Source organism: Euphorbia lathyris, chromosome 2, assembly GCF_963576675.1.
Source record: "Euphorbia lathyris chromosome 2, ddEupLath1.1, whole genome shotgun sequence".
Classification (NCBI taxonomy): Eukaryota; Viridiplantae; Streptophyta; class Magnoliopsida; order Malpighiales; family Euphorbiaceae; genus Euphorbia; species Euphorbia lathyris.
Genome location: NC_088911.1, coordinates 44,665,133 through 44,690,639, shown reverse-complemented (window position 1 = coordinate 44,690,639; position 25,507 = coordinate 44,665,133). Strand labels below are relative to the sequence as shown.

The 25,507-nt window shown below is 34.4% G+C and overlaps 1 protein-coding gene and 1 long non-coding RNA gene across 3 annotated transcripts in view; one reads left to right on the top strand and one right to left on the bottom strand.

Moving 5' to 3' along the window:
* LOC136217992 (3-hydroxyisobutyryl-CoA hydrolase 1-like) overlaps window positions 1-16,166 on the bottom strand; it is a 40,845-nt gene extending 24,679 nt beyond the window's left edge. Inside the window, exons 1-3 of one of the 2 annotated variants that reach the window (XM_066004711.1) lie at window positions 16,012-16,166; window positions 15,790-15,870; window positions 11,408-11,476 (exon numbers count right to left, since the gene is read on the bottom strand). In XM_066004711.1, coding sequence (XP_065860783.1) covers window positions 11,408-11,476; window positions 15,790-15,870; window positions 16,012-16,050 — 189 coding nt within the window. In that variant the 5' untranslated portion in view covers window positions 16,051-16,166. Of the gene's footprint in view, window positions 1-11,407; window positions 11,477-15,789; window positions 15,877-16,011 lie in introns of both variants that reach the window. The other variant, XM_066004710.1, reaches the window with a different exon arrangement.
* A 7,214-nt stretch (window positions 16,167-23,380) lies between these two features.
* On the top strand, window positions 23,381-24,728 carry LOC136220835 (uncharacterized). Its single transcript, XR_010684743.1, has 2 exons — window positions 23,381-23,863; window positions 24,281-24,728. It is a non-coding gene; the product is annotated as an uncharacterized lncRNA (long non-coding RNA).
* Window positions 24,729-25,507: the final 779 nt, after the last annotated feature.

The following is a 25,507-nucleotide window of genomic DNA, read 5'->3' as shown; positions in this document are numbered from 1 at the left end:
TTCCTAACTACACGATTGTAGACGCAGACGGCTTCAGTGGGGGAATTTGGTTATTCTGGGACGAGAGTGAGCTGGAGATTGAGGTTAAGTGCAAAGACATACAATTCATTCACTGCCTAGTTACCATGAAACAAGGCTTATTTCAGAACTATCATTTTCTACTCACCGCCATCTATGTGCGCCCACAGATGAGATACAAAAAACTTTTCTTTGATAGTATGAGAGATATGAAGTGGACGGTTGATCATCCGTGGCTATTGTGCAGTGATTTTAACTGCATTAGCTCTTAGTTGGAGAAGCAAGGTGGGTCAGCTGGGGTTATTGACAGAAGTGTTCCGTTTATGAACTGGTTTGCGGATCTAGGGCTTGTGGATCTTGGTTTTGTAGGCCCTCCCTTTACATGGTTCCGAGGAGTTACCCCTAGAACTCGCATTGCGTGCTGCCTCGATAGGGGCCTATGCTCTATTGATTGGAGACACAGATTCCCGGAAGCCACCGTCAGGCATCTCCAAAGGAACCAGTCTGACCATGTTCCTATACTCATAGAGCTGAGCTAGACTAGCAAGAGACCTCAGGCCCCGTTTCGTTTCCTGAACGCCTGGCTGGAAGCGTCGGGATTCAATGATCAAATAACCAGTTGGTGGAAGCGGGAGGAAAATTTCAGTAACCAAATTCAGAATCTGACGGATAAGATCAGCAATTGGAACAACCACTCTTTTGGCAATATCTTCAGACGGAGAAACCAGGTGTATGTTAGGCTCGCAGGGGTTCAGAGAGCTCTGTCCGGAAGGTGTACTCAGGGTTTGATCAGACTTGAAAGGAGGTTGCTGGATGAACTAAATGAGATCCTAAGACTTGAGGAATGTTATTGGGCTCAGAAATCTAGGATCCTTTGGCTTCGGGAAGGGGACAGAAATACCTCTTTCTTCCATACAACAACCATTATTCGGAGAAGACGGAACAAGATCAGCGGTCTTCGAAATTCTGAAGGAAACTGGGTTTGGGATAGCGAGATTCTGAAAAATATGGCAAGGGAGTTTTTTTGCAAGCTGTATACGGAAGACTGTCCGGCAAGAGCTCTCCTTAGCACTAGACATGTGTTTCCTCCGATTTCTGACCAGGATCAAGCTTATCTCACCAAGCCCTTCAGCAGGGAGGAGGTCTACGAGGCGCTAAGTGCCATGGCCCCTTAGAAGGCCCCTGGACTGGACGGGCTCCAAGCCGGTTTCTATCAGAAGTTCTGGAGAATCGTTGGTATGGACACGAGCAATCACATTCTCAAAGCGCTTAATGAAAGGGTGCTAGAGGAAAAGTCCAACCATACTAATATCACGCTGATCCCGAAGATAAGTGCCCCTGAGGATTTCTCTCAGTTCAGACCTATCAGCTTATGTAACGTCTCATACAAACTAATCACTAAGTGTATTGTTAACAGATTGAAACCGATGTTATCCAGCGTGGTAAGTCGGATGCAAAGCAGCTTCATTCCTGGCAGACAAATCTCGGATAACATCATCCTTATTCAGGAGACGGTTCACTCCCTGAAACATAAGAAGGGAAGGAGGGGGCGATGGTCATCAAATTGGATCTAGAGAAAGCGTATGACCGGCTTAGTTGGGGCTTTATTGAAGAAACTCTGAGAAGCCTGTGCTTACCGACAGATATGGTTGAAATCATCATGAAATGTGTGTCTTCTACCAGTATGAATGTTATGTGGCATGGTGAGCCGGGTGAGGGATTTAAACCCTCAAGGGGCATCAGACAAGGCGATCCGTTATCACCCTATTTCTTCGTGCTTTGTCTTGAGTGTCTGAGCCATCTAATCCTCGATGCAGTAGCTGATAAGAATTGGAAGCCAATAGCTTTATCTAAGGATGGCCTTCCAATTTCCCATTGCTTTTTTGCCGATGACATAGTCCTGATGGCAGAAGCAAGCCGAGAACAATCCCAAGTGGTGAAATCAATTTTGAGCTATTTTTGTGACTGCTCGGGGCAAAGGGTTAGCTTGAGTAAATCGAGTGTTTACTTCTCTGAGAACACCAGAGAGCAGGATCAGTTGGATGTTGTTGAGGAATTGGGAATCAAGAAGACAAGTTCTCTGGGCAAGTACCTTGGAGTGTCGGTTATCCATGAAAAGGTAAATGCAGATAGCTTTAAATATGTGGTAGAGAGAGTTAAAGAGAGATTGTCGGGATGGAGAGAAAAAACCCTCTCGCTAGCGGGTAGAATAACCCTTGTCAAATCAGTCCTAAATGCTATACTGACTTACACGATGCAAACAAACCTCCTCCTGGTTAAAACTTGTAATACCTTGGATGCAATCAACAAGAAATTCTTGTGGGGCAGCAAAGACGGAAGTAAGAAAATTAGCCTGGTAAACTGGGATCGAGTCTGTCAGAAGCGGGACAATGGGGGATTAGGAATTCGTCAAACAAGAAAATACAATATAGCCCTGTTAGCGAAATTGAATTGGAAAATGCTTACGGAACCTACAACCTTTTGGGCTCGTGTTATCAAAGAGAAGTATGCTAAAAGAAGGAGGGGGCTGGATATGTTCAGAAGAATTAGAGGTAGTAGCCGTGTTTGGAAGGGTTTAGTGGAGAGTGCTAAGGTTTTCCCTCGAGGGTTGGGAAGACTTCTTCGAACAGGAAAGGAGATCCGGTTCTGGACAGATATTTGGATGGGGGAGTTGGCTCTGAGGGAAGTAGTAATAGCCCCGATCCCAGAAGATGAGGCTAACTGCACAGTGAGGGATTATTGGGTGGATACAGGAGGGTGGAACTGGTCTCGACTGGAATTCTTATTACCTATTGGTATTCTAATGCAACTGGCGTCTTACGTTCTGTTCGAGGACTGTGCTGAAAGTGATGGCTGGTTTTGGCGTAAAATGAATTCCGGGAGTTTCTCTGTCAGAACCATGTATCAGACGATCCATAAGGAACTGCCTAGCCGTACTGATAGGGTAGAAACCCAGAATTGGAAAGCAATTTGGAGTCTGGAAGTTACCGAGCGAATTCGGTGTTTTATTTGGTTGGTTCAGAGGCAGTCGATCCTAACGAACTCCAACAGAGTCCGGCGGCAACTGACTTCAGATGCGAGATGCCCGAGCTGTCCGGAGGATGAAACGATCATCCACCTGCTGCGTGATTTCCCTAAAGCGAAGGTGATTTGGAGGATGTTCGTTCCTGCGAGCTGGTTTCAGCAATTTAGCACGGGTAATCTCCATGAATGGATGGACAGGAACTTAAGGATCAGTACTCGCTGGAATGGTATTGAGTGGATGTCGGTTTTCTCGTTTGCGTGTTGGTGGATTTGGCAGTGGAGAAACGAAGTAGTATTCAACTCCAACAAGTTGGATCCTCGGTGAAAACACGAGGTTATTGTAAGCCAGGCCAAGGCTTACTCGGACAGTAGAATGGTGAATGAGCTGAGAAGGGCAAGGACGAACAGGAGAGAAGCAGTTTGGCATCCGCCGTGTGGGAATTGGGTAAAAGTAAACTGCAATGGGGCGAGTAAAGGAGACCCGGGGCCAGCAGCTGCAGGCGGTTTAATTAGAAACGAGAATGGAGATTGGAAAGGAGGTTTTAATTGCAACCTTGGAATCTGTACGGCGGAACTTGCAGAATTCTGGGGTTTATACTATGGCATGGAGCTGGCCTGGAGCAAAGGGTATCGGCGGGTCATTTTTGAACTGGACTCGCTAAATGTGGTGAAATTGGTACAAAGTAGTGAAGGCTCTAATCATAGGTACTATTGGCTGATAGAGAAGTGCAAAACCCTTCTGAATCAGAGCTGGGACGTCAAAGTGGTTCATACCTTCCGAGAAGGTAACAGAGCCGCGGATTGGATGACGAATTTCGCAGGAACTCTCCCTTTAGGTCATCACGAGTGTGATAGGCAGCCTGCAGGCCTCCGTGACATCATCCTAGAAGACTAGAATGGTTTAGCTCTTATGGAGATAACATAGACTAAGTTTGTTTCTTGTGTTTCTGTTTTGTTTTTTGTGTTTCTGGGGTTTAATTCCCTTCCTCTGTTACCAAAAAAATAAATAATTATAAAAGTATTGTAAATAATAATAATAATTACTATATTGTATCACCACCAACTTAATTATAAATCATTTTTCAAATAAAAAATTGTAGGTACTATTTCTTTTTTAATTCAAATCCAACATACTATTAATCAATAGAATTTGCATCCTAAAAAAGAACACTCATGAGCCAACTTCGCAGATCTAAAGAAACAAAATTGTTATTATTGAAATGGGCATGCCTTGCAACTAAATGAGTAGCCCCATTCCATAAACGAGAGATAAATGAAACTTTAAAATGAGGATTAGAGCTAAGAATTACCCCCACAATCCTGTATAACTACCCTAGCATTCGTCTCAAATTCCATATGACTTGCTAACCAAAGTATACAAGTATGTACCGCTAAGACTTCAAGGACTTTTGGCTCCTTAATCCTAGGAATCAAGCTGCTACTACAGAATAAAAAGAATCCCATTTCGTCTCGAACCACCGCCCCTAGCCCGCATTGTCCCTCGTCCGTGAAGATGCCTGCATCCGAGTTACATTTAATGGCGCCTTGTCGAGGCAGAATCCATTGAAGAGCCGATGCTCGCGTCATAAGAGCTATGGCCAGAGGCCGTTGAAAGGCTCGCCAATCGTGATACTCGTCAAACACCTTCCGTCAACTCAGCTCCATCGGCCACCATTATGCTTGCCACAAGACACGGTTTCGGTGCTCCCAAATCATATGCAAGCTACAACAACGTCGAATTATCCTCTCCAGATCTACATACGCCAATTCTTGCAGCGTCCATTGACCGAATGGCAGCGCTCTAGGTTACGAGATGGCTATCCCCACCTCACGCCAAAGATCATCTACAAAACAACAGTCAATGAATAAATGTGACTCTGTTTCATCCCCATCCACGCACACTAGGCAATCAAGAGTAATAAGAACCCTCCTATAAACCAGTCGAGAACGAGTAGGTAAGCACCCCGAGCAAACTCGCCAAATGAATAACTTCAATTTAGGTGGAATCACCAAACTCCATAGTTTCCTCCAACCATCGTTACCCAATTTGGCTGCCCCGAATCCCATTCCCATGTGATATTAGCACAGGATCTAAACGACAAGATAATGTCATAAATTGCTGATACTTCTGATTCACTAAAACTACCATGGAGCTTGTCCATGTCCCAACCCCTCCTGTCTTCAAGCAACAAATCAGGAACCTCTAAATTACCCATCCCAGGGACTAAAAAAGAATTTATGCAAAAACCTTCTAAGGTAGGCAACCGCGGGTCTTCCCATACCCTAATCGACTTACCATCACCCACCTTCCATCTAACTCTCAGCTGAAGTATATCCAGGCTACTCCAAATACTTCTCCAAACCATACTAGGATTATTGCCTATTTTGGAGAAAAGTAAGTCCTCATTTGGAAAATATATCACTTTCAAGATTTTACCCACTAAAGTATTTGGAGAACTAATCAGCTTCCGCCCCTGTTTACCCAATAACGCCAGATTAAATACATGTAGGTCTTTGAACCCCATACCCCCAAGGTCTTTTGCTCGGCATAAATTGGACCAATCAAACCAATGGATGCCGCTTTTCCCTTTCGGTTTCAAGCCCCACCAAAAGGAATTCATTAATTTTTATAACTCATCATAGACAGAACATGGTAAAAATAAACGTACTCATACAAAATGTAGGGAGAGCCTGAACGACTGCTTTTAGAAGAATTTTCTTGCCTGCTTGAGATAGGAATTGAAAGCCCCAGTTACGGAATTTCCTACAAAATCTGTTAATAAGAAACAAAAAATTACATTGTTTAGACCGACTAATCAGAGACTGTAGCCCAAGGTACCGCCCATTATCTAAAGGCGTGTTAACCCTCAGAATCCATTTTATCTCATCCTTCAATTCCGCCATGACATTCGAGCTAAAGAATAAGCCTGACTTGTTCAAACTCACCGTTTGTCCCGAGGTGAGTTCATATTCGGTCAGGATTTTGATAATTTCCCGAGTCTTCCTTACCGAAGCTCCAAAGAAGAGGAAACTATCATCTGCAAAGAAAAGGTGTGTAACGGTCGGTGCCCTTTTGCTGATTCTCCAACCAGATATGAGATTCTGATATTTTGCCCTCTTTATTAACTTAGATAACATTTATGCACACATAATAAATAGGTACAGTGATAACGGATCCCTTTGCCTTAACCCCCCTACTAGGTAAAATCTACTCTGTCAGGTCCCCATTCACAACCACCTTATAACTCACAGTAGTGACACATAGCATTATCCACCTAATCCAAGTCTCATTAAATCCTAGGCGTTCCATTACCGCCTTCAAAAAGTTCCAATCCACCCTATCATAGGCCTTACTGATGTCAATTTTTAGGGCAACATTCCCAACACTTCTCCTATTCTGTCTTTTCATAAAATGGATAGATTCATTTTACATGCTTCAACAATTTAATCCCAATAAAACTTGTTCCTTAATTTTATCCATTTTACATGCTACAACAATTTATTGGGTCAAAACTATAAGGAATCTCGCTTTGAGCCAAGAATTAAAGTTTCTTAAAATTATGTTTTACATGTTTTAGAATTTTTTGATAATTTTCTGGACACGTTTTTTATCCTACTTACATTGTTCCAAATCAGTGTACCATTTGTTCCAACAGAATAGTTATATTGTTCCAACAGAAAAATGTTTTATTTCTTTTCTTTAAAATACATTTTCCCGACATTTCTAACCTCGTTTTTTGAAAAATTATATACTATTAGACTCGTCTAAATTAGACGGTCATTTTAAGATCCCTGAAGTTCAAGTTAACAAAATTCCGGCAACGGAATCCGGGTGGACGTTTTCTGGCGAGAAAAAAGTGCCCAGAAAATTCTCAAAACATTCCAGAAAATGTAAAACATTATTCTAAAAAATTTTAATTCTTGGGTCGAAGCGAGATTTCTTACGGTTTAATCCCAATAAAACTTGTTCCTTAATTTTATCCATTTTACATGCTTCAACAATTGATTGGGTCAAAACTATAAGGAATCTCACTTTGAGCCAAGAATTAAAGTTTCTTAAAATTATGTTTTACATGTTTTGGAATTTTTTCATAATTTTCTGGGCAAATTTTTTATCCTACTTACATTGTTCCAAATCAGTGTACCATTTTTCCAACATAATACTTATATTGTTCCAACAGAAAAATGTTTTATTTCTTTTCTTTAAAATACATTTTCCCGACATTTCTAACCTCGTTTTTCGAAAATTTTTATACTATTAGACTCGTCTAAATTAGACGGTCATTTTAAGATCCCTGAAGTTTAAGTAAAAAAAATTCCGGAGAACGGAATCCGGGTGTGCGTTTTCTGGCAAGAAATAAAGTGCCTAGAAAATTCTCAAAAAATTCCAGAAAATGTAAAACATTATTCTAAGAAATTTTAATTCTTGGTCGAAGCGAGATTTCTTACGGTTTAATCCCAATAAAACTTGTTCCTTAATTTTATCCATTTTACATGCTTCAACAATTTATTGGGTCAAAACTATAAGGAATCTCGCTTTGAGCCAAGAATTAAAGTTTCTTAAAATTATGTTTTACATGTTTTGGAATTTTTTGATAATTTTCTGGACACGTTTTTTATCCTACTTACATTGTTCCAAATCAGTGTACCATTTGTTCCAAATCAGTGTATCATTTGTTCCAACAGAATAGTTATATTGTTCCAACAGAAAAATGTTTTATTTCTTTTCTTTAAAATACATTTTCCCGACATTTCTAACCTCGTTTTTCGAAAATTTTTATACTATTAGACTCGTCTAAATTAGACGGTCATTTTAAGATCCCTGAAGTTTAAGTAAAAAATATTCCGGTGAACGGAATCCGGGTGGGCGTTTTCTGGCAAGAAAAAAAGTGCCCAGAAAATTCTCAAACAATTCCAGAAAATGTAAAACATTATTCTAAGAAAGTTTAATTCTTGGGTCGAAGCGAGATTTCTTACGGTTTAATCCCAATAAAACTTGTTCCTTAATTTTATCCATTTTACATGCTTCAACAATTGATTGGGTCAAAACTATAAGGAATCTCGCTTTGAACCAAGAATTAAAGTTTCTTAAAATTATGTTTTACATGTTTTGCAATTTTTTGATAATTTTCTGGGTACGTTTTTTGTCCTACTTACATTGTTCCAAATCATTGTACCATTTGTTCCAAATCAGTGTACCATTTGTTCCAACATAATACTTATATTGTTCCAACAGAAAAATGTTTTATTTCTTTTCTTTAAAATACATTTTCCCGATATTTCTAACCTCGTTTTTTGAAAATTTTTATACTATTAGACTCGTCTAAATTAGACGGTCATTTTAAGATCTCTGAAGCTCAAGTAAAAAAAATCCGGTGAACGGAATCCTGGTGGGCGTTTTCCGGCGAAACAATAAGTGTCCAGAAAATTCTCAAAATATTCCAGAAAATGTAAAACATTATTCTAAAAAACTTTAATTCTTGGGCCGAAGTGGGATTTCTTACGGTTTTGACCCAATAAATTATTGAAGGATGTAAAATGGATAAAATTAAGGAAAATGTTTTATTGGGACTAAACCGTAAGAAATTCTACTTCGACTCAAGAATTAAAGTTTCTCCATATAATGTTTTACATTTTCTGGAATTGTTTGAGAATTTTCTGGGTACTTTCGGGTTTTTTTTTATCGGAAAACGCCCATTTAACCGCCGGATTCTGTTGATTTGGGACTAAACCATAAGGAATCTCATTTTGAGTCAAGAATTAAAGTTTCTCATAATAATGTTTTACATTTTTTGGAATTTTTTGAGAATTTTCTGGACATTTGTTTCTCACAGAAAAACAGATCGCCAGATTCTATTCACCGGAAATGTTTTTTACCCGAGCTTCTGGGATCTTAAAATGACCGTCTAATTAAGACGAGTCTAACGGTATAAAATTTTTTGAAAAACAAGGTTGGAAAAGTTGGGAAAATGCATTTTAAAGAAAAAAAATAAAACAATTTTCTATTTCCTTTTATTTACAAATCTGCAACCTCCTTTTGGTTAATTACAAAATTGGTATTTGTCACACAAGAAGGCTTGTCACACCATAAGAAATGTGTCACACCTGATCTCATCTCTATTAACTCATACATATGAATTTTGGATTATAAATTTTTAATTACTTTATGTGAGATGTATTTTTTTTCTATAAATGTAGTTACTTTTTTCTAAATAAGAAGATAAGTTTGCAAATGCAGATCTATAGTTTTTGTTGTTTGCAAGTAAAAAATTGTTGTTATGATTTTTCTTTTTAAAAAGATAAAAATTGTTGTTATGATTATTTACTTAAAATGAGTTATTTAGAGCAAGTATAAATACCTCATATATTAAATCTGACTTTTTTTTTCTTTAACAAGAATTGGAGAAGCAATACGATGCCATCGGAATGGAGGAAAAGTATCCTAATTCATTTGTATAAGAACAAAGGCGATGCCTAAGATTGTGTAAACTATCGAGGAATCAAACTAATGAGTCACACTATAAAACTTTGGGAGGGAGTGATCGAACAAAAGTTAAGGAGGAGCGTGAAGAACTTGGAAAACCAATTTGGCTTTATGCCAGGAAGATCAACTATGGAGGTCATTTATCTAATGAGACAATTAAAGGAGCACTATCGAAATAAGAAGAAAAATTTGTATATGGTTTTCATGACATGGAGAATGTATATGATAAGGTACTAAGGGAAGTACTTTGGTGGGCCTTAATAAGGAAAGACATTTCGCGAAAATATATTGACATCATAAAGGACATGTATGAGGAAGCGTAAACGAGTGTACGTACCAGTGTTGGACAGACTGAAGAGTTCTCTATTACGATTGGAGTGCATCAAGGTTCCGCACTTAGCTCATTTCTTTTTGTCGTCGTTATAGATAAATTAACGAGTTCACTTCAAGTCGGTATACCATGGTGCATGTTGTTTGCAGATGATATTGAGTTGGTTGATGAGATGAAAGAAGGCGCGGAGAGGAAGTTGGAAGTATAGAGACAAACATTGGAATCTAGAGGCTTTAAGTTGATCCGAAGTAAGACATAATATTTGGAGTGTAAGTTTAGCAACAACATAAGTAGGGAGGTAGGGACAATCACCCTGGATGGGAGGGTTGTCTAGGGCTCAGATTGCTTCCATTATTTAGGGTCTATTATTCAAACAAATGGAGAAGTGGATGAGATGTTGCTCATAAGATTAGATCTGGTTGGTCGAAGTGGAAGAGTGCTATTGGTTTCTTTTGCAACCTCGACATGCTTAATAGGTTGAAGGGAAAATTCTACCGCACGACAATTAGAACTACATTGTTATATGGTACAGAGTGTTGGGCAGTGAAACACTGTCACATTCATAAGATGTCAGCGGCGGAGATGCGTATGTTGTGATGGATGTGTGGTTATACGAGAAAGGATCGGGTAAGTAATAAAACAATTAGGATAAAAGTAGGGGTTACATCAATTGAGAATAAAATGAGGAAAAACCGATTATGGTGGTTTGACCATGTAAGACAAGGAGCGCTTGATGCACCAGTTATAAGGATTAAAGAGTGACAAAGGGATGTAATGGTGAGGGGTAGGGGAATGCCTAAACAAACTTGGAAGAAGGTGATATGAGTGATATAAGTGATATGTGATCAAAGCGGGTTGATTCTTGAAATCTTCTAAGGAGGTTGTCTTCATCTTTTGACCTCCCTTGGTGCTGTATGAACGACTGTTTTGTTGAAACCGATGCAGAGGTGGTGGTTTTAGATCTCAATCAACCTACCTTCAGGTCTAATTACAATATTGTTCTTGATGATTGTAATAGGTTGATTCATTCGTTTAATAATGATAGTATTATTTTTGCTAGCCGTTCTGCGAATAGTGTTGCTCATGAACTTGTAAGGGCATCCTATTTTATGACAGACTGATGAAGTGGCATACTAGTCATCCTCAAATCTTGTATTATGATTTTATTTGATTCATGGTCTTTTCTTTTTAAAAAAAAAAATTTAGACCGTTAGTTAAAATAAGGGATAAATAAAGAGTATCAAGGTAATTTTCTTTTCACTTATTGATAAAATAACCTCAAAAAATAAACGGAGATATTATACAGTTGATGAAAATAAAATTTAAATTAAAGATGTCATCATCATGTATTTTGAACAATAAGTTAAGCTTTTTTTTTTTAGAAAAAAAAAGTTAAGCTATTTTACAATAATTAATAGACTAAACAATTAGTTATTCATTGTTAAATTGAAAGTAATTTTGCAACTGCATAGTAATTTATCTAAAATCTCAACAAGCTCTCAGAAATTATAATGATAGTAGTAAAGGTAAAATTTAACAAAATTTTTTACCTTAAGAATGACAATTTTAACTGTAGGATCCATCTCAATAGCTCTAAAATGTTTCGATAATTCGGAAATCTGCATGCAAAACAAATACTAGATAAGTAAACGAAAACGAGTGAAGGAATCTATACTATATATAATTACGGAAGCAGAAAGAAATGAGAAGAAGTGTTTTAGAGGTCTTTTTGATGAGTTGTCAACGTAGTAAAAAATCAGATTAAAAATATTTAATTAATTAAAAATAACAGAAGAAAGAAATGAGAAGAAGTGTTTTAGAGGTCTTTTTGATGAGTTGTCAATGTAGTAAAAAATCAGATTAAAAATATTTAATTAATTAAAAATAAATATTTAATTAATTAAAAATAACAAATTTATATTTATAATATATTAAATAATTACTAGCCTATTAATTAAAATAATAAAAGAAAGCAAGCGTTACGGGAAGATGAAAAAACACAAAGCAGATGAAATCCAAAAGTCACAAATAAACTTCTATATAAAGCATTATAGATAGTATTCCACCATTATATTCATTGGTCACGATAGATAGTATTATATTTCTGAAGGTAAATATTCGATTTTTTTCATATGTTGTAGTTATTTTGTTCTCAATTATGTTATTGTTTTATTTTTATTAAACAATAGTTGTTATAGTTTTATCTTTCAGATTCATTTCTGTTGTTACCCAGGTTCTATACCTCTCGCTATCTTATCCATGTTTTCTTTTTTATTTGTCTTTTTTTTTCAAACTGATAGCTTTAATTGAAGAAATCCGACAGAAATAGAAGATGCATGAATAACTAAAACCGGAAAACACAAAAGTGTCAAAAATCACAAGAAATTCTTATGTTTCTCAAGGTAATTATTCGATTTTTTTTCATATGTTGTAGTTATTTTTGTTCTCAATTGTGTTGTTGTTTTCTTTTTATTAAACAATAGTTGTTATAGTTTCATTTTTCAGATATGAAATTCTATTTCTGTCGTTACCCAGGTTCCATACCTCTCGCTACCTTATCCATGTTTTCTTTTTTATTTGTCTTTTTTTTTAAATGACTAAAATAAAGATTTTGCAAATTTGCATTCTTTTTTAGTATATGTTCCTAGGTGTTATCGTTTTGATTGCTAACTCTTAACTAAAATTTAGATTTTCGGCTTTATATGAACTCAATTTATGAACTCAATTTTTAGTTTTAATTGAAGTTAGATTAATTTTTCTAATTCGGAACATGTTGAAATCCACTCATTTTTTTAGTTTGAGTTTAGCCAATTGATATGGATTGTATTTTTTATTTTTATGCATTTTGGTACAAATAGATATAAAGTTTCACACGATAGTTGTTCAATTGAAGTTTGAGACATATTAAATAAAAGGGTAAATAATTATAAGGTCCTTATGTTTTTGCTTAACATGCTAGTAAGTCCATCATATTATTATAAGGTCTTTTAGTTTTATCTTAATCAATTCTTTAGTCATTCCATTTGTTTTTGTAAATGAAAGTCCAAAATTGCCCCTAGTTATACAATTAAAAAAATTATTTTTTAGTTTCAAATTTAATTTAATTTAGTTTTAATGAAGTTTTTGAACTACATATCCACCGAAATTAATATATTTGAAAAAATATGTTATTAATTTTCTTAAATTGTAATTATTTTTTTCTTTATTTCTTAATATAATATCTTTAAACTAACATTAAATATTATTATAATTTTTTTTATAATTTTTTAAAAATCATATATTTTCTTTTCTTCATTCATAAAATTTATTAGAACTGTAAAAACTTTTTACAATAATAGTCTTACTCCTGTTTTAATAATTTTTGAAATATTTTTCATTCATTTTTTTAGTTAATAAATTTTACGTTATTAAATTAAAGTTCTATAATTGTATAAAAATTAATAAATCAATTACTTTATATTGTAGTTTATATTGGAGAAATTGTGATTATGTAGGAAAAAAAAAGAAAAAAATATAAAGTGGGAAAATAGATATTTTATTATTAAAACATAAAGTAAAGGGTAATTTTGGTATTTCAAAATTTATTTAGTATAGTTTGACCATTGACCATAGCATAAGGACTAAGGAGTTGACAAAAACAAAAACTGAGGGACTATATAATTATTTCTAAAAACACAAGGACTAAGTAGTGTATTAAGTAAAAACACAGGGACCTTATAGTTATTTATCCTAAATAAAATATTAAAGAGATATTGGAATATTATACTTACAATGAAGTTTATTTCAATATAAATTATGTTATATTGTTATTATTATTATTATTATTATTATTATTATTATTATTATTATCAAAAAGTTATTTTTTTTCCAATTTTCTAGACAAGGAGATTGTAAGCGTCTAATACGCTTGATAAGATGTTTATTCTTGAAGAATGTGGATTATGTTAGATACGAATTCAAAATCAAGGTAAATAAAAATAAATTTTGATGCTCAAAATCAAATTATTGAAAAATATTAATTAAGAAAATATTATTATTTGAATCTCTTCAAATTCTCAAATGTTGAGCATAATGATTCTAATTAATATAATTAATTTCACATATTAATTATAAAACGTTTTTTTTTGTACTGAGTGGTTACAATTGCGATTTAATTCTATTTAACTAAAATTAATTTATGGACTTAATACTTCATTAAGAAAAAATAAAATGTTTAATTAATGGGCAAAAAATATTTTCACTCTCCTCTTTATACGCTTATGTCTCGACATTCTCTCTTATTTTCAAAAAAAAAAAAAACCCCCGAGAGGAAGATGGTTCTCTCCTAATTATTTTTTTCGTCCCTTCATTTTTTTTCAATTCTTTTGTTTGTTTTTCTTACTTACAAAATTCAAGAATATATAATTATTAGAAAATATTAATGAAGTCAAATAAGTGATATATGCGAGTATGACTGATATTCTATACAGTGAAAGAATGAAGAACAAATTAATCGAATGTCTTGATGAGATATTACGAGATGAAAATAGGAGAAATCATCATCTTAAACTGATTCAATTAGATATATTGGGTTATTGTAGCAGAATGAATAATTGAATTCGAATACTTGGTGATCATGAAATTCCATCAACCAAAATAATTATCATCAAGATGAATTTGTGACTAATTCTTACGAATTTTATTTTTTTATATGTAACATATTGAATTGATAAAGTTTCTTCATATGCAGAAAAGTATTGATTATAATAGTTTATAGAATAATATATTGATGTTGCTTCCATTTTAACATAGATTGTAATTCTTTTGTATCGTAGATATAATATTTAATTTTAATTGTAGTTTAATTCAATTTTTGTTTAACCTATATTGTAATTCTTTTGTATCGTAAATATAATATTTAATTTTAATTATAGTTTAATTCAATTTTTAGTTTTTTTATTATATTCTAATATATTTCTTAATTAATCTGCTATTTTATTATTATTGTTTCACAGAATATTTGAAATATGAAAATGTATTAAAATTCCTAAAAAGTACAAATCATTGAATTTTGTAAAAATAAATAAATCATTCATCTTTAGTTAAAATTCTATAAAAAAGTAGTCAATTATTTTTAAAATTAATTTAATTTGAATTATCATTAAAAATATATATTAATTTCAAATATACATAATATAAATTTTTTTCATAGCATGATATAAAATTATTTAAAAGTAAATATGTCAGTTTATTTATTTATCTAAATTATATAAAAGTTTCATACCCCGTACATCGCACGGGTTTTCGACTAGTATTATTTATGATGAAGACCCTTCTAAATTTATCATAAATAATAACTATTTATATTTTAGATTAAAATGAGAATTAAATATAATTGACCCTAATGTTAAAAAAAATTACATATTTATCCCTAACGTATATATTATGTAAATTTAACCTTAACGTTTTTAGTCAAGATCAATTTTAGTCATACGTTATAATTTTTTTTTTTAAAAAATGGTTTGACTGTTAATTAACTATCACATCAAATCTTACAAACAAATTTATCGATAAACTGAAACAGTTTCATACATTTTTGGTTGGTTATTTGTAACACAATAAACATTTTAGACACATTGACAAAAATTTTTTTAATTAACTTGTATGTGACAGATTTAGTTGTTAGTATTTTAACAAAAAAAATTTTGTAACTGTGTTAGCGACACTTTTTTTTTTGATAAAGTGTTAGCGACACATTAAATATCTTAAACGTAACTAATATTTGGAAAACCAGATGTAATAGTTAATTAACAGCTAAAATAGTCTTTTCAAATTTTTAGTAATATAGTGCTAAAATAAACCTTAATTCGAAACGTTAGAATTAAATTTGGACAATTTCATACTTTAAAACCAAATCTATAATTCACAATGGACAATTAAAAACATATCTTACCATCCCATAGCTGAGACTATTTAACTTGTCGGGTCTATTCAATATGACCTTTTTGTAAAATGAATCTCCTTCAACTATAACCTGCAGCTTCCATTCCATATCAAAACAATGTATGTAAAATTCCAAAATATTTTATAAATATCAAAACAATGTATGTAAAATTCCAAAATATTTTATAAATATCAAAACAAATTAATAAAAATAATATTCATATAGATATACCTGATTAAACTGCTTATTGAAATTGCAATGAGAATCCATACTGATATATATAAGCTAGAAGTTGTTTTGCTTTGTATGGTTTTCAGTTTTAAATATACTGTGCTTATTATGAAACTAAAAATATCGTTTGATTCACGGTTTTATAGAACAGTATCAATGTCATATTATTGATATAAACTTGTAATGGGTTAAATAATTGAGCAAACGTTTCACATGTTATTCAATGACAAAAAATGATAGTAAAATAAATTATTAATAAATAAAGTACATATTCCACATGATCAATCACCACCATATGACTAATTATTTTAACTTTTATATGGACCCCGGATCAAGCTCAATATATGTAACGGATTTTTCTGTCGAAACTCGTCTGTACCTTTTAGGTGGATCCTTTCACAATTAGTTGGTAGTCTTTTTGGAAGATCCACTGCAACATATTTCAACGTTCAAGACAGATTAATTGGATCCCGACAAAAAAACTCTTCAATGCTCAAGTTAGTTCCAATTTTAATAGATCCTTTATATAGAATTGAAGAGTCATATTATGAATAATAACAAACTGATCCTAAAAGATGCAGAACTTCATGTATTTAGGAGATTATCACGATTGCATGACTAAAATACTCTAACAAGAAAGGAATGTGTGTCTAAACGGCAAACAAAATATCTCTTGTATAATAAAAGAAACATGAAATGAAGAAATCCAAAAATATCTTCTTACTTAAAACGGTTACAATATAGGTATTTATAGTTTGTTTAACTAACTGATATAAGTATAGCCTTCAAAAAGCCCTTAAGCTTACAATATTGGAAACTTAATATTCTGAATATAATGTCTAACACTCATCCCCTAAGCTTGAGAAGATGTAACAAAAGTCACATTTGAACTAGGTTGAGTTTTAGTGAGAAAATCTTCTAGTTGTAACTTGGTACTAATATAAGGTGTATCTGTGAACCCAGAAACATATTACTCTCTAACCACATAATCAATGTCAATATGTTCAGTTTGCTCCTGAAAAACTAGAATGACAACTATGTATATGGCTGACTGATGGTCTCTATAGGCAATGGCACTGGAACTTTGGGATTTCTTCAATAGGTAACTCAACCATTTGGGTTCACAGATTTTGTTGGCGCCATAGCCCGGTACCCAGATTCAGTAGATGAACAACTCACGATTGTGTGCTTCTTTATTGATTTCTAGGAAATTAAAGATTTCTCCAATAGAATGCAATACCATGTCATTGATTTTCTTATCACTTTACAATGTCTCCGTGAGAATCACAAAAACTAGTCAATTGAAAATCATTATCTTTAGGATAAAATAATCCAAACGTGAAGTACTTTTAGTACATGTAGACATGAACTGCTACTTGCATATGAACCTCTATAGGAACCATTATAATCTGACTTAGCTGTTAAGTTATATACTTTGGAATGGTGAGGCCTCACCTAAGTTTACTCCATCCCGGGGTCTTCGCCAAGGTGACCCGCTCTTGCCTTATCTTTTTGTCTTATGCATTGAGCGGTTCAGCCACCTTATATCTGATGCTGTTAGTAACAAGACTTGGAAGCCTATCACTATCTCAAGGCGGGGACCGGCTCTATCACACATAATGTTTACAGATGATATCGTTCTTATGGCTGAGGCGTCCGTTGAGCAGGCTTGTATAATTAAGAAGGTTCTTGATACATTCTATCAATCGTCTGGTCAATGGGTTAGTCTCCCTAAATCTCATATTTTTTTCTCTTCTAATGTCTCAGAGTGCTTGAAAAATCAAAGTGGCCATGAGTTAAATATTGCCTCCACCTCAAATTTGGGAAAATACCTTAGGGTTCAATTACACCACCAACAGGTCTCTAAGCATTCATTCCAGCATATGGTGGATCGAGTCCAATCAAGACTGAGTGGATGGAAGGCACAATGCTTGTCTCTTGCAGGGCGAACAACCTTAATTCGGGCTGTAACTTCAGCTATCCCCTCGTACAATATGCAGACATCATTGTTCCCGATGAACATATGTTGGAAACTCGATGCACTGAACATACAGTTTCTTTAGGGAGGCTCACCTGGGAAAAAGCGTTTATCCCTTGTTAGGTAGGATTTGGTTTGCAGGCCACGCCTTATTGGTGTTTTGGGAATTAGGAGAACTCGGGATTTTAATATATCAATGGCTGCAAAGTTGGGTTGGGGGATTTTGTTGGAGGATTCAACTCTTTGGGGGCGTGTTCTGCATCAGAAATATATGGTAAGGACTTCAGAACTTGCTCGGATTTGTCCTAAGAATAATCAGAGTCACGTCTGGAAGTGTATCATTAAAAGTAAAGATTTATTAGTCAAGGGTTTGGAATGCCACGTTTGCGATGGTGAGTCTACTCTTTTTTTATCGGATTGTTGGGTCGGGGTGACGCCGCTGGCGGAGTTGAGTGTGGGTAGTATTCCGATTGCGGCCAGGCTTCGAACGGTGGGCTCATACTGGTTGTTGAATGGTGGATAGAAATGTGACGAATTGAGTGGTATTCTCCCGCACTCGGCTATCCTCCAGCTTGCGTCTATGTTCCCACTCGCACATGATACTGATTCTTGGCGTTGGCGGCTGACGAATTTAGGAAATTTTAGTGTTGCTACTGCATATGCTCTTACCCATGTTGAGGCGACTAGCACTCTTCCTCCTACAGTTTGGAAGGCGGGTTGGAGCTTACATATTCCTGAACGTATTCAGTATTTTATCTGGTTGTTATTCCATGATGGTATTTTGTCTAATGTTAAAAGGGTGGTGCGTCACTTGAACGACAATGCCTCTTGTATGGTTTGTGGCTACCCGGAATCTGCTATCCATATTCTTCGTGACTGCAATAAAGCTACTGATATTTGGCGAAATTTAATTCCAACAACAGATTGGTTGGTTTTTAATAGCTTGGAGTTTGTGGATTAGATTCGTGATGGTTTGAGTAGGAGGGGGGACTTGGCTCGGGACTGAGTGGTCGGTCCTTTTTGCTGCCACAGTTTGGTAGATTTGGTGTTGGCGCTATTCATTGATCTTTAAGCCTAGCATTCCGATAATCCCCAATAGGCTGGATTTTATTTTGGCCAAGGCGAGAGAAATTACCAAAGTGTTTCGTATAGAACAGAGGTACTGTGATCGGCCTATTAGAGAGGTGTTGGTTAGGTGGGTTCCCCCTGATGCAGGATGAGTTAAATTTAATAGTGATGATGCAAGCAAGGGGAACCCGGGGCTCGCTTCGACTGGAGGGATCCTACGTGATGAGCACGGTCAGTGGTTAGGAGGTGTGGCGGTGAATCTTGGTTTTTGCACTGCAGTACTAACAGAACTATGAGGTTTGTATTTTGGCCTCAAGTACACATGGGCTAGGCATTACTGCAAGGTAGTATTCTAAATGGACTCTTTGGTAGTAATTCAGCTTGTTAGTCATGGGGTGGCTTAATGGCATTGTTTTTCTTGGCTTATTATAGCGTGTCGTGATCTATATGACAGAGATTGGGAGGTGCGGCTCGTTCATATCCTACGGGAAGGGAACATGGCAGCTGATTGGATGGGAAACTACGCAAGGAGTTTGAGTTTAGGTGTTCACGAGTGTGATGCGCCTCCTGCAGGCATCCAGGACATTCTTTTTTCTGATTTTTGTGGGTCTAGGCTTCCTAGAATGATCTGTCTTTAAGGGTTGGTCTGTTTTTGGTGTTTTCTTGGGGTTAGTCCCTCCATTGTAACAAAAAAAAGATTTTTAATTATCTAATAACTCAATTAGATAAAACCTGAATCCGTAATTCACCTGATCTGATTTTCTACCCTTCTAAAAATACTTATTTTGTTATATTACATATTATATGTATTTATCTATTAGTTTTTTTTAAAAGATTTATCTATTAGTTTAATTAATATATATACAATCAATTTGTAAAAGGTTTATGTTTATTTCATTCTTTTATTTATTTATTTTTTTTGTTATGATTTGATAATTTATTTTTTTATTGCATTTATTTGTTTTAGTGTATTTATTAATACTTAGATTTGATTTATTGTCAAGTTGATAAATTTTCTAATTTGTAATTTGTAGATGTTCCAACAGCCACTAATAATCGACCATATGGAGAGTCGACTTTTTTCATCTGAGCTTTTTTCTCAGCTTTTTGTTGCTGCTCCTGCCGCACGTTGCTACTCTTTTTTCATCTTTTTCATTATTTTTTCTACTCTAGTTTTCTAACCAGGTTTATTTTGAGAGGGAAGAATGAAGTTAGTCTTCTAATTAGGTTTACTTTGAGAAGGAAACTTGTCTTCTTTTTCCCTCACCCCTGTTGTATTTCAAATTTAGTTTTTATCTTTAAATTTTTTTTTTTTGTTGATTTGAAGGCTATAAACTTTATCAAACTTTGTTTTCCGTCAGATCTACACCTATTAGCTATTCTTCTTCCATTTTTTTTTTGTAGCAAGAGCAGAAAATATTCATCTTGTCCATAGCTCTATAGATTTGCGTGGTTGCAAAAAATAAAAGATTCAAATTCAGATGTTTGAAGGCATAAATGATGAAGAATGGACTACAACTGTTTTCAACGGGATTCGACTTACGAGAAGGATATGATTTTTATGTTTGTTGTGTTTTGTTTTTATTGCTCTTTGTAGTCTTTTTTATTTCCTTTGTGGATCTTGTACTGGTTGTAACCTGTATGGATGAGAGGTTTTATTCCTCTCAATTTTCGTGCTGTATTTATATTTTTTAATTTAATAGAATGATATATGACATTCTTTTATTTACGTGTTATATTAACTACGAGCTGAGTCCAACATGATGAAAATTATTTTGATAATTTAAAATCGGTTTTATGAGTACATAATTAAAATAAAAAAAAGAAATATATATATATATATATATATATATATATATATATATATATATATATTGGCGATATTTTCGAAATATCCCAATTTTCAACCTTGATACGCGAGTGCGGAGATTAAAAATGGTAAAAATAACGTGGGCGTACCAGAGAAGCTAGTTCTCAAAGGGTAAATTCGTAATTGAATAAAGTAAATAAATAAAATGCGCCTAAATTACTTGAATTCTAAACGAAAAGCGATTGACGACCGTTACAAGGACTGAAAATAAAAACAATGGTCTTGGGCCCCGACGTTACTTGGCAGGTCGGTCGGAAAAACAATTTTTTAAGATAAGTACAAAAAATAAAGGCAATAAAACAACACAAAGATATAAAATTTTTAATTTTCTTTTATATTTTTATTGATTTTGTAAATATTTTTCAATGTTTTTTGTATTACAAATAATAATAAAGCATGCAAATTACAACTTAAAAGGAAATAATAACTTTAAAGCTAGAAATGTAAATAAACCATAAAAACAAATATGTACGGGATGAAATAAAATTAAACCAATCTCTTTGATGTCGTTGGGATGCGTGAAATTGAGGATTGGAACTCTGGAAAATCGGTTCGGGGGCTGTTGCGTTGTCCGGGTAATTTTGAAGCAGTTCGGAGAGTTCAGGGACTTAAGCGGAAATTTACCACCAAGCTAATAAATCAACAGCACTTTGTGAAACAAAAATAGTGATTTCTTGGGACTTTCTGGCTCAATTTCGGGAGCCGTAGAGGTCGGATTATAGAAAAAGAATGCTAGTATTTAAAGTTAGTGTGCAAGGGAAGGATTTAGAACTGGAATTTCGGGAAAAGGTCGAGTAAATGAGTCGGAATAAATCATTGAAAATGGGGTGACAGAATAATTGTTTGATGGTTGAAAAACCAAAAACTTAATTCTGTTTCATGGAGGGTGTTTTAAGGACGATTAAGAAGGCTATAAAGGATCGTTTTTTACGAAATAAAAATTGAGAATTTGAGAATTGATGTCGATAAAGAGATTAAAATTAATTTGGGATAAAATGACCAGCTAACAAACTCGAAATAAAATTTGGAAAACCGTTCACCAGAAAAGTTGTTTGATGAATTTTTCAATAATGAAAAACTAAAAAGCTTGTTTCTGGGTCTTTTTAATTGATTGAGATCAATAAAAAGTTTCTAAACATGATTTAGAATAGGTGTGTAAACTGAGAATGACTCGAAAACGGGGTTTCGGTGATCTCGATTTCACGAAAAATGTTTGAAGCTTTGAAAAATATGACAATGGTGAAATTTGTTCTAGACTACGAGAGCTTAAATCGAGAATTGGGTAATGATCTTACTGACTTAACTAAGAGATTGCAAAAAACGATTTGAGAATTGATTGATTAAACTAAAAGAATTTCAGATTTGAAGTTTCTGAAAATTGGAAGCTTTTCTGAGGAACTAGAGATTGAAGAACGAATTCTGGAAATTGAGAGTTTGTTTAAACTAATTAGATGCTAAAGAACGATTTCTACGAACCTAAGGATTGATAAAATGGCCGATTTTGACAAGAGATTTGAGAGACAAATTGAGTTGTTATGCATTTGATTGATTTTGAGTGGAGTTTGGAATGAAAGAGTCGAGCTCTATTTATAGGATTTTGAACAACAAATCTCATGTTAGTGGCCCTTAAATTTCTCATACATGACCCCATTACTTCCCATAAGTTAAAGAAAGAAAATGACTGAGTTGGGAGTTGGAAAAATGGAGGTAATGCCGTGAAATACATTCCTCAAATAGGTAGACATATTCAAACCCGTTTTTCAGCACTGCTTCTCTTTTGAAAAGTTCTACCGGCTTCGTTTTAGCTCCGTTTTGCTCCCTTTTTAACATTCCAGAAAGCTATCATCCCGAGCTTTCTGAAAAAATAATAGCTGTCTGATATCTTGCTGTTTCGGGGTCTGTTTTCATCATCGAATTTGTTGGACGGGTTACTGAAAAAATGGTGCAAATTTGCCCCTGATTTTTATTATTTCTTTTTCTTTTCTTTTTTATAATCATCTTTTGATATTATTTTCTATTTTTTATTATATTTTTATTTTGTTGCAAAATGAATTTAATTAAATAAAAAAACTATAGAGTAAAATTATAACCTATGCTAAAAATATAAAAATTAAATTAGCCCCCAATAATATATAATAATGTAATTAAGGTAGATTGATAAATTGAAAAGGATGTTATATCTTTTATTTAAAGTAAATGTATTATCTTATCTAAAAAGAAATCATATAAAGATAAAAGGTTCAATTACTAAGATTTGATATCTATGTATATAGCATGCAAATCAAAAAAGAAATCCATGCGAAGCTTCTAAGATTTGAAATGATGAAAAATCATTGATGTTTTTTTAAAGTGTTCAAACCAACTAAGCAAGTCCCATTTTGGAACAGATCATCTTATGTATGGAAGAAAATGAAATGCTAAATAAGAGAAGCATAGTTTAAATGGAGAAATGAAATATATATTGGGAAAATTATAAAACTGGGTCAAATGGGAGGCCCATTTTACATATTAAACCCATTTACTAATTCTACTACATATCTAGACTGATTTTGTGTGACTTTCCAAAAATACCCCTGACCTTCCCACTTCCACCACTTGCGAATTGCCGCTCCATCTATCTCATTGGTTATGCGAAAAGTTGCTCCAGCATTAATGATTTCAAGACTTTTGATCTTCCTTTCTTCCTTTAAATTGCACGAAATCTGCACCATTTAGTCAAAATCATAATGAATTTCTCTTTTTCATCTCTTCATCTCTTGATTCTGCAACTTCCCAACCCTAGAAAACGAGTAAATGGTTTTTCATCTTCCTGTTCGTTCCTTGGTTTCTTTCTTCTTGTTACCATCAAAGAAATGGTTTTTCTACGTTATTTCCTTCGTTCTTCCCATGTTATCATATTGTTATTGTCGCTTTTAGGGGTGAAAGGGGCGAAAAATGTAAGTATCTGTTTGTTTTTTCTGCGTTTTTTCATGAATTCACTTCGCAATCGATGGTTTCGCTAAGCTTTGCGAAGAGAACGAGCCTGGAAAGATGATCTACTTCGTGAATTGATGATTTCGCGAAGTTCTGCGAAGAGAAAGAGTCTGAAACGTATGGATCTACCTCGCGAATCGATTAGTTCGCGAAGTCTGCGAATAGATCCTCACGTTTCAGACCTCGCAGACTTCGCGAAAGGAGCGAGATGCGACGTAGATAGTCACATTTCAGACCTCGCAGACTTCGCGAAAAAATTGATATGCGAAGTAAAATCACCTCTTCCCCTGCACATTTACATTCGCATGCTTCGCTAATTTTCATTTCGCGAAGCCAAAATCGTCTTTTTTCCTAACTAACACGGTTAATTTTTTCTGTAGATGGTTGAATACGTAACATCCCTTTCTGGAAGGCGGCGTACTCGGCTGCAGGGGAGATGATTTTCCTTCCTGTATAGGGATGAACTTCCCCAAGATTGACACATCACTCCTGAAATGATTCGTTAGGAGAGGTTGTGTCAATCTCGGGGTGCACCATGGGACACGTCCATCCTATGGTGCCAATCTTCAAAGTGGACCTAACTTAATCCGGTGCCAATTTTGAAGCGGATGCGTAATCTTGGTGTGCACCGTGCGACACGTCCAGACCTTTTGGGATGGATGTGTCACATGGTGCACACCAAGATTACTCATTCGTTTCAAAATTGGTACCGGATTAGTTAGTTTCACTTTGAAATAATTAGTTAGTAGAGTTCATTGTGGCAATCTTGTTGTGAATTTTGATAATGCTATGATTTGAATGTTGTTATTGTAGCAATCTTGTTGTAAATTTTGATAATGTTATGATTTTAATGTTCGAATCTGTTGTTGTTTGCCAATTTTTGTTATATACCACTTCGCGTATTAGCTTCAAATCATATCCAGCATTTGCATATGCGAACTAAATTCATCAAGCAAAACAAACTTCAGCTTCGCAGGCTTCGCATATGCGAACTAAATTCATTAAGTAAATTAAAACATTAACTTCGCAGGCTTCGCATATGGGTGAATATGCGAAGTCAGACGGGATGGGGCGAGCTCCGCGTAAATATTGAGGGTATTTTTGGAAAGTCACACAAAATCAATCTAGATATGTAGTAGAATTAGTAAATGGGTTTAATATGTAAATGGGTCTCCCATTTGACCCAGTTTTATAATTTTCCCATATATATTTAGCAACTTAAGATAAATATTTGGTTTACTTAAATAAAAAAAGTAAGGGATAATTACTAATCTGACCCAATCAAGGACCCCAATTTACATATCTAACCCACCTTACCTCAAAGTTACCAAATTAGACACTTTCACCCTTTTTGGACAAAACTAACCTTAGTTCTATTGGATGAATCGATCGATCTTCTTCTTCTTCTTCTTCTTCTGGATGAATCGATCGATCTTCTTCTTCTTCTTCTTCTTCATCCGCTTATTCTTCTTCTTCTTCTTCTTGTTCTTCTTCTCCGTTTCAACTTCTTCTTCGGTTCATCTTCTTCAATTTCTTATACTAATCGTTAGCGATTTTTGAGATTTTTGACATATTATGTTCAATTTCCCGTACAAATGGTATATTTT